This window comes from Wyeomyia smithii, chromosome 2 (genome assembly GCF_029784165.1).
Source record: "Wyeomyia smithii strain HCP4-BCI-WySm-NY-G18 chromosome 2, ASM2978416v1, whole genome shotgun sequence".
Classification (NCBI taxonomy): Eukaryota; Metazoa; Arthropoda; class Insecta; order Diptera; family Culicidae; genus Wyeomyia; species Wyeomyia smithii.
Genome location: NC_073695.1, coordinates 23,653,469 through 23,667,705, shown reverse-complemented (window position 1 = coordinate 23,667,705; position 14,237 = coordinate 23,653,469). Strand labels below are relative to the sequence as shown.

Here is a 14,237-nt window from a genome sequence, read left to right as displayed (position 1 = left end):
AACTAAACATAACACTTAAACTCGACTATCCTCCTGCCCGCGCCCCCAACACACACGGCAAGCGATCATGCAAGACAGCTTCGGTATATTCAAAGCTGGAGAAAGAACAAAACTCGCCGTGTAAGATTAGTAGAAAAATTTCAATAAATCTGGTAAAACGACTGGTAAGACTGATGTACTATATGCCAAGCTAACAGCGAAAGAAGCCAACTTTCGTTGCTATATTGTTCATCCACACGTGGCAAAAAGAGAGAGACCTTTTGGCACCAGTCTCCTTTGCTGCCGTCGACAAAATAATAGCAACGCACACCTTACAATATCGAACTCATCGCGTCAGAGTGAGATAAAGAATGTGATCCTGTTGGAAAAATCAATATGCTGGTAAAATATGATCCTGTTGGAATAAATGCAGGAACTACCATATTGCACGACATTTAATTGGGCTCGCCCTACCAATGCTATAAATCAAACTCGATACAACAATGATGAAAAGACAACACATGAGATATAAATATACAATACACCAACAAGTTTGTTTTGTACATTAATACTCGTTCTGAAGAGGAAGGTACTTATCCGTTGTTTCCACCGCCATTGTGAATTGCTGCTTTGAACCTGAAGAAAATTGTTTCACATTTCAGCACTTATTTGCAAAACTTTGGCAAGTACATCAACTTGCTGAGCAAACTATATCACTGATCTTCACTTTGACCACAATCATATTCCTCAACTCGCGCAGCAACACATTGAAAATATATTTTAAACATTCCAAACACGCACAATTAGAAAAATACACCATTTCGCTTAGCAGTGCACCCAGTTCCAATAAATAAGAAAAAAGACTTGGTGTAAAAAAATAGTTGACCAGTGATAGTTCAAATTATTACGATTTACAGAACGGTTCTAATGAAAACATGTTGACAAATGAAATTATTATGTAAATGCGGTATACAGCTGCTCTGCCGTTCTACGCATATTTGTCCCATGTTCAAAATCATGCAAACAAGAAAAACGATGTTTAAGTTTTACAATGCTTTTACGCATTGCGCCAATGTGACAAATGACAAATGCTCATTTTTGAGCAGTTTTCGATAAATCTAGTTGAATGTTTTGCGGTTTAACACTCTTTTCCATAAAAATACCTACTGGGACAATAATGCCGAGAAATTTGCCTTCCAATAGGTTATTTCTACACATATCAGCCCCACCACGTGCCTTCGATGTTTCCCAATACAAAGTTCGTTTGGGGGATACAAGGCTGTTTTATTTTTCACGAAAATGATCACGCTAATCGTGTTATAAAGAAAGCAGGTGATGATAGTCGAGATGAAAGTTTAGTTAATTGAAATAGTATCAGATGACTTACAATTACAATGGAGATTTTTTTTCAGATTGCCCATATTTGAACATTGTTAAGCTTTCGCCATTTTGGCCACACACAAAAGACAGTTCTTATAACTTTCAATTAGTATATTTCTCATGCGTTTATCTTCTTATGTTCGAAAAGGAAAGGCATTCAGATTACAAACCAGCACACAAGGCATTTTAATAACCAAACACCCTGACACCCGTGATGTAGCCAAACGTTGTAAGGAGAAGTTTTTTCAAGTGTTAAATATGGGAGTTTCTCAAGTATGAAATATGGGAATTAGTGATTAGTGGGATCGATAAGAATAGAAAAATCTAGTCGGACAAATATGTGTAGAAAATCATCGATGGGACAAACGGATTTGGTATGGTTTTTCCAGACTTACGGAACAAACAATGTTATTTTTGAGAGTTTTTCAAAAATGTACATGAAAATAGACTAATTGGTGACAAAAAAACGAACATCGACCAAAAGTACCATGGGACAACTATGCATAGAACGGCAGTGCAGCACTGATAATTTTTTCCAAAATCTGCCATCCTAATACACACAAATGTTTAATTTTTTTTTACGAAAATTTATTCTGTTTCATAAAACCAAATACTCAAGAAGCTCAAGTATTTTAAATTTAAATACGTGTGAATTATAGAAACTGAGCTCCTTCAAGCGAGACCCATTGATTTTTTCCAATCATAAAAATGCAATGTTTTCATTGTCTTTTATAATACCTCTTCCATGCATTTATACGAAAAGAGTGAATACTGTTCCGATTAGCGTTTTAAATTTTAATGTTAAATAGCACGATTGAAACAAATACAGTTATAATATTGTAGCATGTCCTTAGAAAAAATTTGTCGCAAACGTTCTAATCGATTCTGATCTATTTGTGTAGAAAACATGACTAAACGTGCTATTGATTCAGGATTTAGGATATTTTAACTACAACTATAATAACGAGACCAACTTAGCTATAGCTGCAAAAACAGTTCGTAAGCAAATATCAAAATATCATATAATACGGATATCCCTAGCTGATCGAGTATTCCCACCAATGTTGCAACCCCTTTTAGTTATTGTTGACGTTGTAACTAAACGATCTAAACTTTGCGAAAAAACTTTAGGAACGGTCACCAAAAAGAAATCAAATTCTTCAAAATAGCATGAAGAAAATATCGAAGAAAAGATATTGGGACTGAATTAAATATTGACTCGGATATCAAGCTCAATCAAAATTCAAGAATGAATTAATATTTGAGTTAGAGGTAGCTTGAAAAAGTATTTCGAGTGTTTGCCTAAAGGAAATAATCACACAAATTTCCGCAATCTAACTTAATAGTGTAAATCTCAACTCGAGAAAGCATGAACAAATAAAAGATTTCGAACGCCTAATTAAACCATCATATTTTTGAACCCCCGAGAGTTGTAAACCCATTAATAAATCAACTCGATGCTCAGAGGGGATAAGTAAAGAAAATCACATAAAACCATTAGGATTTTCAGAACTATTTTCCAAAGAAGATTTCGTTGAATCGCATTAAAAGTGATGGACCGAAATGTGCTGAGCGCCATTGATTCTATAATCCTTTTCCACCTGAATCATGCGTCAGTTTCTCGGTGAGAAGAACCCGCCTGCACTCGATCTACATGTGATTCCGGACCCGTCACCTAATCTCGCTAATCCCTTCCAAACACACCAACGGTTTTAAGCCAAATTCTGACCGCAAATAGTGCTCTGCTCACAGTTCTTTTCACATCGCTACCAGACGAGCCAAATAATACGAAATGTGTCTCGATGAGCCTTTATTTATTGGAAGTGTTATTCGATCGAGCAATGGCCTCAGATTTGTCTTCTGCTGAGTTGAGCAGAGAACCGGAGCCTCTGCACCTTCCTACGGCATACCGCACAGCACAGCACAAATTCGCGTTGCATTTCACCAAACCACATGTCCAGCATATATCATCATTTGCGATAATAAGGTTCTTTATTCAAACAGTTTTGCCAGGCACACACAAACACAGATGCGGGGTCCGGTCAATCGTCATCGGCTGGCCAGCGATAGACATCATCCGAGCGCATGCTGCTTGTTTGGGAAGGGTTTTTTAAGTGTTAAGTTTAAGATGCTACATAAGTATATATAAAAGCTGGCGCAAAATCGCAAATCGTTTTATATTATTCTACCGCGGTTACAAGTTCAGAGGTGTCCCCGTGTGCTGCCATCACCTAACCGACAACACCAGAGGACCAAAGCAACCGTGCGTGTCTGCAAGCGGTCATCGGATTCCCGCCATTAGCCAAATCAACGTCGTCGCATCAGGTTCGGAACCCCTTTTGGAGTGCGGATTCTGTGCTCTAGTCGGACGTGCTCCCAGCAGTGTTTCAAGTGAAATCGCAAGTTGATTCGAGTGAAGATGAAATTTTTGGTGAGTCGGTGTGTCATGTGTGATTATCGTGTACCGCATTTTAATTGCTTGCAACAGCATGACGGTAGACTCGTAGTGTCTAGAACACAATCATAATAATAGTGGGAAATTTATACATGAATTTGAATTAGTGAAATTTACTGTTGTGATAATTTCTGATATTCATGTCATTGTTGATTTAGTGGAAATCAGTAATCATTTGCTTAAATTATGGTGCACTGTGGCACCTATATTCCAAACATAACACTGGTCAATGCAGGTTTTGCTCTTGAGCTCAAGCAGAAAACAAATGAGAGGTTATAGTCTTCCAACCGTTCCTGTGATACCTGGTGTACCTAGTCAAGTTGGAAATGCGGGAAAGTTTTTAGAGACTTAAATGAAGTTATCCCTTAAGCAAATGTAGAAGCGATAAACCAAGCGAGCAATTACTTTGCGGCTTTTTACTTACAGAAACTGTAAAAAAGCTATAATCTTTAATTTTTTTTCGTGTTTTAGCTCTACGGCAAATATTTTTTGCTTTTGTCAACCAGTGTAATCTTATATCGAATTTATACACACGTATTATACATGGCCATTTCAATTTTATCAAATATTTACTATCAGTTAAAAGTATATGTATTATTTTTTGTGTTAACATCTAAGCCTCAAACGTAAATATTTGTTGTGGAAATCTATCTTGTGGACCTCGAGAACCATAAATCAAATATATTAATTTATTTTTAATCTCTAATCCCTTTTTGTGATCAAACACTGGCATCTGAAAACAAAACCGCTTATTTCTATAAATTGTTTTCCCGATTAAAGAGAGTTTTCCCGTAAGCTTCTACGTAGAGAAGCGATGAACCTGGCGAGCATTTACTGTGCGGTACTTTGACGCACTTCTGCATTCACTAGGGGCTCCAAAACTCACAGGAATGGTTGAAAAGCTATAATCTTCCTATGGCAACTATTTTAGGCTTTAGGGCAACATTTTTTTCGATTTTGTTGACGTTTTTGTTATGAATAAATCTGTGAAGAGCTTTAACGGGTAAACAAAGTTCAATTTCAATAAATAGAACTAGAAAATATTTGCTAAATCTGTTTTGAAACTTGGAAGGTGTTCGAAGATGGCGTATGAGAAAATTCTAATCTCTATTATTATGACACAGGTACTCGAAATAAAACTCAAAGCAAAATTGTTCTTCGTCATTAAATTAGTAAGAAAAACAAAATTAGAAAAAAAAGCAACACATAACAGCAATCAACACTGATTCAGTTGAATCTATCTAGTTTCGGCAGTTACTATTTCTACTTGAGTTAACCAATATTAATTTCATTTCGTTTCGAATTTTCGTTGTTATTGACTTCATTTCACTTACATTAAAATAAAATTTATATTAGTTTTTTTTTTTAATATCGATTAGTTTCGTTTCATACCACTAGCGGATTATGACGAAACTTTTATTGAAACTAATCAAATCTAAAAAAACGTTGAATTTTTGTTATTTTTCCAATAAACTTTATGCTGAAGCAAAAGTAAAAAGTGCACCGTGGGGATACGAAAGGCAAACTTTTTAACGGAGGTTGAGTCATAGACAAACAGACTTACCACTTGACGACGATTTCATCATCCAGAAAAATAACGATTATTTTTGAATTTTGTTTAGTAGGCAGCAATGCCGTTGCTGTTGCAATAAGCAAGCGTGTATTTCAATTTTTGCATATCTAACCCTCTAGTTCCCAGTGCCGCCTTTAGAAATTTAGGCTACGAGGAAATCGCCACTTTGAATTTGTTACACAGTTGATGGACAACCCTTAAGCAAAGTGCATAAACTAGATGTGGAAGAGTATAGAACCAATTTTTGAATTGTTTTCCATGAAAATATAGAAGAAACAAAAGATATATAATGGATATCGACTGAATCATATTTTCGTTACGTTACAATAGAGTGATAATAAAAGCTTCTCAAAAATATATTTTACCAGTGATCGTCTGTCTTAACACGGCAAAATATTAGATTATTGTTTGTTATCAAATCATGGAAGAAGAAATCGTTGTTGATGTGGAACCGATTTGAACCACTACACCATGGGAAGGCTGTTGGGACCGCGCACAAATGTGTTTGTTTTCTTCTTCTTATTACTTTGTTGGCCGACGAACCGTTTAACGCTCTAAGACCGAACGAATTAGTGATGGCCAGCTCTTTTTGTCTTGGATAGCCGTTCTCCAGTCACCTCGTACACCTCGTGGCCTCGTGAGATCACTCATAAACCTGTAACATTTTTACAGTACCAACTAGTTTTATCGCAACATGTACGCAATGATTTAAAAGAAAAAAATTATCAGTTTCACTAGTGTTTCCTCAGTTCGTAGGAGTTTTCATTGTGCTAACTGAACGAAAGACGTTTGAGAGCATAGCTCTGAGATTTATTGTCATAGGTACGAATACAAACATGTTATCGATAAGCGTACTTTGTGTTAAAAAAGGCATTCAAAGTTCATTTGGACATTAAAAAAATATATATCAAAATCAGGGTCGGGTTAAGGCTATTGGGGGCCCCCAAAGTGTCCCCCTAAATGTGGCTGTGATCAAAATACCTCTCTGTTTTGCTAGCCACTCATCGTTTAAAGTATCCTTTAAACCCTAATAGTGGTTTCAGCAAACCTATTTACGTTTGTATAGATTATGTTTTGCCAGTTAAAAAAGCACTTTGTCGTTAGCAATGGCATTGAACAGATTTTAATATGTGACCTCTTCTCTGTCAGAAGATACACTTGAGCATGTACATGTATCTTTATAATATTAAAACAAATATACATAGTAAAAAAATACAAACAAATTTTTCTTTGTTCTCGTTACAATTGCATTTAACTGTGTACAGTGCATAATATGAGTGTTATTGATTTTAACCCGTAAAGACCCGGGACGGAACTTTTTTTTAGAAAATGGTCGTTCTCAGCGATGCTGCGGCCGATTTGAGTAAACTCGGAATATTATTCAAGGGGAATAGTTGCTCTAAGTTTTAGTAAGGGTGCCACCCCTCTGAACCCCTCCCAGTTTATGTGAGACCCAAATATGTCTGTGCCTTTTTTTATTTTTTCCTACTGATTGCACAAACGCATGGATTTATCATACGTATCAAATGTCCTTTGCATCAAATCATGTCGAGTAGATGAAATACGATTAACAAAAGTAAATTTTGAAGTTACCAAATTATTTCAGTGCAAAATCACATAACTACGTATTTTCATAGAAAGTCAAAAAAGATGTTCTACTGAGGGAGATTGTAGCTGTGTCCTTCAAGTTTTCTACTCTACGTTTTTGGAATTAGGTCTTCTAAGTCAAAATCTGTTAAAAGATTCATTCTAGCATATACAGATTTTGAGAAAAACAAGTTTGAATTCACTAAAGTACGAATTTTCATGGAAATTCGATTTTCTCAGTCTCTCACAGTAGGTTTCTATTTTGTTTTTCAATTTTTCAACTTTGCATTTTTAGAAAAAGGTCTCCTGAATTCAAATATGGCAAAAGATTTATTCTAGCATCAACAGATTTTGAGAAAAACAAGTTTGAATTCACTAAAGTACGAATTTTCATGGAAATTCGATTTTCTCAGTCTCTCACAGTAGGTTTCTATTTTGTTTTTCCATTTTTCAACTTAGGAATTTTAGAAAAAGGTCTCCTGAATTCAAATTTGGCGAAAGATTTATTCTAGCATGAACAGATTTTGAGAAACTGAGATTTTGAGAGACTGAGAAAATCGAATTTCCATGAAAATTCGTACTTTAGTGAATTCAAACTTGTTTTTCTCAAAATCTGTTCATGCTAGAATAAATCTTTCGCCATATTTGAACTCAGGAGACCTTTTTCTAGAAATGCAAAGTTGAAAAATGGAAAAACAAAATAGAAACCTACTGTGAGAGACTGAGAAAATCGAATTTCCATGAAAATTCGTACTTTAGTGAATTCAAACTTGTTTTTCTCAAAATCTGTTCATGCTAGAATAAATCTTGCGCCATATTTGAATTCAGGAGACCTTTTTCTAGAAATGCAAAGTTGAAAAATGGAAAAACAAAATAGAAACCTACTGTGAGAGACTGAGAAAATCGAATTTCCATGAAAATTCGTACTTTAGTGAATTCAAACTTGTTTTTCTCAAAATCTGTTCATGCTAGAATAAATCTTTCGCCATATTCGAATTCAGGAGACCTTTTTCTAAAAATGTAAAGTTGAAAAATGGAAAAATAAAATAGAAACCTACTGTGAGAGACTGAGAAAATCGAATTTCCATGAAAATTCGTACTCTAGTGAATTCAAACTTGTTTTTCTCAAAATCTGTTCATGCTAGAATAAATCTTTCGCCATATTCGAATTCAGGAGACCTTTTTCTAAAAATGTAAAGTTGAAAAATGGAAAAATAAAATAGAAACCTACTATGAGAGACTGAGAAAATCGAATTTCCATGAAAATTCGTACTTTAGTGAATTCAAACTTGTTTTTCTCAAAATCTGTTCATGCTAGAATAAATGTTTTGCCATATTTGAAATCAGGAGACCTTTTTCTAGAAATGCAAAGTTGAAAAACGGAAAAACAAAATATAAACCTACTGTGAGAGACTGAGAAAATCGAATTTCCATGAAAATTCGTACTTTAGTGAATTCAAACTTGTTTTTCTCAAAATCTGTTCATGCTAGAATAAATCTTTCGCCATATTTGAACTCAGGAGACCTTTTTCTAGAAATGCAAAGTTGAAAAATGGAAAAACAAAATAGAAACCTACTGTGAGAGACTGAGAAAATCGAATTTCCATGAAAATTCGTACTTTAGTGAATTCAAACTTGTTTTTCTCAAAATCTGTTCATGCTAGAATAAATCTTGCGCCATATTTGAATTCAGGAGACCTTTTTCTAGAAATGCAAAGTTGAAAAATGGAAAAACAAAATAGAAACCTACTGTGAGAGACTGAGAAAATCGAATTTCCATGAAAATTCGTACTTTAGTGAATTCAAACTTGTTTTTCTCAAAATCTGTTCATGCTAGAATAAATCTTTCGCCATATTCGAATTCAGGAGACCTTTTTCTAAAAATGTAAAGTTGAAAAATGGAAAAATAAAATAGAAACCTACTGTGAGAGACTGAGAAAATCGAATTTCCATGAAAATTCGTACTCTAGTGAATTCAAACTTGTTTTTCTCAAAATCTGTTCATGCTAGAATAAATCTTTCGCCATATTCGAATTCAGGAGACCTTTTCTAAAAATGTAAAGTTGAAAAATGGAAAAATAAAATAGAAACCTACTGTGAGAGACTGAGAAAATCGAATTTCCATGAAAATTCGTACTTTAGTGAATTCAAACTTGTTTTTCTCAAAATCTGTTCATGCTAGAATAAATCTTTTGCCATATTTGAAATCAGGAGACCTTTTTCTAGAAATGCAAAGTTGAAAAACGGAAAAACAAAATATAAACCTACTGTGAGAGACTGAGAAAATCGAGTTTCCATGAAAATTCGTACTTTAGTGAATTCAAACTTGTTTTTCTCAAAATCTGTTCATGCTAGAATAAATCTTCGCCATATTCGAATTCAGGAGACCTTTTTCTAAAAATGTAAAGTAGAAAAATGGAAAAACAAAATAGAAACCTACTGTGAGAGACTGAGAAAATCGAATTTCCATGAAAATTCGTACTTTAGTGAATTCAAACTTGTTTTTCTCAAAATCTGTTCATGCTAGAATAAATCTTTCGCCATATTTGAATTCAGGAGACCTTTTTCTAGAAATGCAAAGTTGAAAAATGGAAAAACAAAATAGAAACCTACTGTGAGAGACTGAGAAAATCGAATTTCCATGAAAATTCGTACTTTAGTGAATTCAAACTTGTTTTTCTCAAAATCTGTTCATGCTAGAATAAATCTTGCGCCATATTTGAATTCAGGAGACCTTTTTCTAGAAATGCAAAGTTGAAAAATGGAAAAACAAAATAGAAACCTACTGTGAGAGACTGAGAAAATCGAATTTCCATGAAAATTCGTACTTTAGTGAATTCAAACTTGTTTTTCTCAAAATCTGTTCATGCTAGAATAAATCTTTCGCCATATTCGAATTCAGGAGACCTTTTTCTAAAAATGTAAAGTTGAAAAATGGAAAAATAAAATAGAAACCTACTGTGAGAGACTGAGAAAATCGAATTTCCATGAAAATTCGTACTTCAGTGAATTCAAACTTGTTTTTCTCAAAATCTGTTCATGCTAGAATAAATCTTTCGCCATATTTGAAATCAGGAGACCTTTTTCTAGAAATGCAAAGTTGAAAAATGGAAAAACAAAATAGAAACCTACTGTGAGAGACTGAGAAAATCGAATTTCCATGAAAATTCGTACTTTAGTGAATTCAAACTTGTTTTTCTCAAAATCTGTTCATGCTAGAATAAATCTTTCGCCATATTCGAATTCAGCAGACCTTTTTCTAAAAATGTAAAGTAGAAAAATGGAAAAACAAAACAGAAACCTACTGTGAGAGACTGAGAAAATCGAATTTCCATGAAAATTCGTACTTTAGTGAATTCAAACTTGTTTTTCTCAAAATCTGTATATGCTAGAATGAATCTTTTAACAGATTTGGACTTAGAAGACCTAATTCTAAAAATGTAGAGTAGAAAACTTGAAGGACACAGCTACAATCTCCCTCAGTAGAACATCTTTTTTGACTTTCTATGAAAATACGTAGTTATGTGATTTTGCACTGAAATAATTTGGTAACTTCAAAATTTACTTTTGTTAATCGTATTTCATCTACTCGACATGATTTGATGCAAAGGACATTTGATACGTATGATAAATCCATGCGTTTGTTCAATCAGTAGGAAAAAATAAAAAAAGGCACAGACATATTTGGGTCTCACATAAACTGGGAGGGGTTCAGAGGGGTGGCACCCTTACTAAAACTTAGAGCAACTATTCCCCTTGAATAATATTCCGAGTTTACTCAAATCGGCCGCAGCATCGCTGAGAACGACCATTTTCTAAAAAAAAGTTCCGTCCCGGGTCTTTACGGGTTAAAAACATTTTGTATTTTCTTTTTACTAGAGAATGCGTTTTACTAGATACTATTCCACTATGTTTCAGCGTGACAATGCGTTCGATCTAATACTCTAGGAAATGTGTTTACTAACAGCATGTTGTATGTGAAAATACTTAGAATTCCTAGAACCTAGTTGAGGTATTCAGTGCTATATAAAACATGCCATATTTCTTAACAACTTGGAATGGAAAATAGGCAAGATTATTATGGTACTATCTTATTATGGTACTATTTGAAATAACAATGACTAAAAGCCTAACGAAGTCTAAGAACTGTAATCATAGTTTTCAGATGGAAAATTACAATGACTGATATTACGTATGGAATGTACGGGGTGAGGAAAAATTATCCGTGTTTTTTTGTTTCAGTGTATAACTAAGATTTGACAGATGGTGAAATGAGCTTGCCTATGCAATTTTTAACTTTGGCTATGTGTAAACAAAACCACAAAACCTCCTTTGAAACAGTGTGCATTAAGTGTCATAATGAAGTCAAGTCCATTACGCAGTGCGGTGATCGAATTCTATAAACAAGCAAAGCGTCCAGTAAGTATCGCTAGTATGTTAAAATGCTTATACAAACCATTAGAGACGCTATAAAACGATATAATGAGCTAGGAAATTAAGAGGACCGTTCAGGAAGAGGCAGAAAAATAGCCGCTAGGACCCCTGGGAACCGGTTAATTATTCGTCACCGGATTAACCGTGATTATAAAAGGTCAATCCGAAAAATGGCAAAATCAATAAAAATTGACCCGAAATCTGTACGACCTATTCTTTACAAGGATTTTAGATTACGTTGTTATAAATTAAAAAAAAAATCATTATCCAAATGACAGGATGAAAGAAAATCGGTACCGAAAATCGAAAATTCTGCTGAAAGAATTTATCGACGGACGCCATCGCACGATTTTATTCACCGATGAGATAATTTTCACTGTGGAGCAATATCATAACGACCAAAATGATCGTCAGCTTTTGCCTTAAGGCTCTTTTGAGCGTATGAACGTAGCTCGATCACATCATCCAGTTTTGGTGATGGTTTGGGCGGGAATCACGGCTACCAGTAAAACCCCCTTAATATTCATTGAAAAGAGTGTTAAAAGCAATCAATTTGTTTACCAAAAGCTTTTAACCGACACAGTGGCACCTTGGGCACGTGTACATTTTGGTAAGACTAAATGGACATAACAACAAGATTGGGTTCCATTGCATGGAGCGAAAGAAACATTGGAACTCTGTAGCAGATTTTTTCCGAGATATTTAACTAAAGATGAATGGCCCTCAAACTCTCCTGATTTAAATTCAAAGGATTATTCCGTTTGGTCTATTCTTGAATCCAGAGCCTGTACTAAACCACACAAATCATTGGATCATTTGAAAGCTAGTCTAACCAAAGCCTGGGATGTCATATCTGTGGAAGAACTAACTAACTAAGGGTGGACATTTTGAGTCCGTGATGTAAATATTACAAGCCATGCTAATGTATCTACATTTTGTATAAATATGTTGTTTTTTAATATTGAAGGAATAAAGTTGTGACTAAAACATTGAACACGGATAATTTTTCCTCACCCTGTAATAAAAATTGGTACACCTTTATCCTATGTAAACCGATGACTTTCAAAGAAAGGGAAGGTCGGCACTGTACTTACGATTTCAGAATGTCACTTATGTGTATTATTCCTAGATACACTACCGATCATATTTCAGGTATTAAACTCTTTTTTGTCTTTGGTACAAGCTCACCCCCTTCTAGGGGGATAGAACCAATGTTTATGTATTTCTAGTAAAATTATAGTTCATTTTAGCTTAACTATATTTGTGCGAGTTGTTACTAAACATTTCAGCGTGTGCCTTGGTTCAAGTTCCATGTTTAAATGTGTGTTTGACAACCTAAGAAACATAAACGTATGCTTTTTTTGGTACAATACCATCACGGAAGACGGTATCAAGTTTAACATTTTTGTGTGCTATTGAACAAATGATAGTTATTTATAGTACATATTTTTCTGCAGTTCGTACATTTTATTAGTGATCGAAGTTTTTAAGATGTATGATGTAAAAGATAATGTTGTAAATTTCAACACCTTGCATTCAATTATTCCGAGTAGTGTGCAAGTTTTCCATAGAAACTCTGCTAATTGTTTTCACCTCTTATTGTTCCAATCCCAAGTTTTTACGTTATTTACGGCATACGTGTTTTTCATTAGAGGTCAGAGAACTTTTTCTTTTGTGATCCGTTTGTTGAATATGAATATGACTGTTTTCTCGTTTCAGATCGCATTTGCTTTCGTTCTGGTCTCCTGTTACATCACCAACGCACAGGAAGATGTCCAGCTGGTGCAATTTACCAACGAGAACAACGTAGATGGAAGTTACAACTTTGCGTAAGGCGACACTATTGCGTACCACATTAAACGACTTGTAATGCAATTGTCAAAATATTCCAGCTACGAGCAATCCGACGGTCAGAAGCGCCAGGAAAAAGGAGAATTGAAACAAGTGGAAGGTTCCGAAACGCCTGCCATTTCCGTGAGCGGCTCGTATGAATTTACAGATCCTGATGGAAGCCGGTACCGCGTAGATTACACCGCCGATGAACGTGGATACCGACCGACGGTTACCAAGCTTTAAGCTTCGCTTGCTTTTATTTTAATCTTTGAGTGCAGCAAGTTTGTGTATGAGATTAAGCGATTTTTTAATTATTTGATTGTTGCAAATAAAGCAATTTAACATTTGCCGTGGGAATTGTTACATTTCACCACACTCACAACTTTTAAATGCATCAAAGTATTTTATTCGAAAAATTTTATGTTAGTCTAATTTCTCTACTGCTGCCAACCAGAGACAGCAGCAGCTTCCGATTCCGTTCCGATTTAGCCAATTTTTGTGGCGTATCGGCTCTATTATCGTCAGGTTTTGCCTATTATCGTCCGGGGTGTAAATGATGTCCTAGAGCGTTAATTGCTTGCATTATTGTTCCTCATGATGCAGATCATCTTCCTGCAAAAGATTGGTTCTCTACGACTTCATTAACCCCCCGGACGATACTAGGTAAAACCTGACGATAATAGAGCCGATACCCTATTTAATTCAAAATTATTCTTTCCTGCAGGTTTTAAATTTTTGGGTGACTTACTAACGAAATTCCTTGTATATCATGGCAGTTTGGTCCAAAACATATTGTGTTCAAACAATAAACAATATCGCACGCTAGCCTGGGGGCTAATGCGGTCTCGATCAACTATATTAGTTGAGAGAATTCGTTATCGATATTGTTTTCGGCACATTTTGCATGTTGTAGGATAAGTACAACGGTACACCGTGCCCCAGTGCTAAGTCGAGAAAATTTCCAGCTCGAAAAGCTCGTCGACCTGATCGGGAATC

General features: G+C 35.0%; 1 protein-coding gene across 1 annotated transcript; it reads left to right on the top strand.

Annotated features, from left to right (window-relative positions):
- The first annotated feature begins 3,524 nt into the window (after positions 1-3,524).
- LOC129723763 (endocuticle structural glycoprotein SgAbd-5-like) lies at positions 3,525-13,631 on the top strand. The gene is made up of 3 exons (XM_055678170.1): positions 3,525-3,790; positions 13,128-13,237; positions 13,301-13,631. The coding sequence occupies exons 1-3, from the start codon at positions 3,779-3,781 to the stop codon at positions 13,482-13,484; spliced, it is 306 nt and encodes a 101-aa protein (XP_055534145.1). The 5' UTR covers positions 3,525-3,778; the 3' UTR covers positions 13,485-13,631.
- The last annotated feature ends 606 nt before the right edge of the window (positions 13,632-14,237 follow it).

What these genes read in the sequence shown, in the direction of transcription:
- LOC129723763 (XM_055678170.1), top strand. An exon ending in GATGGAAGTTACAACTTTGC is followed by an intron (nt 13,238 to 13,300) that starts GTAAGGCGACAC and finishes AAAATATTCCAG; the next exon opens with CTACGAGCAATCCGACGGTC.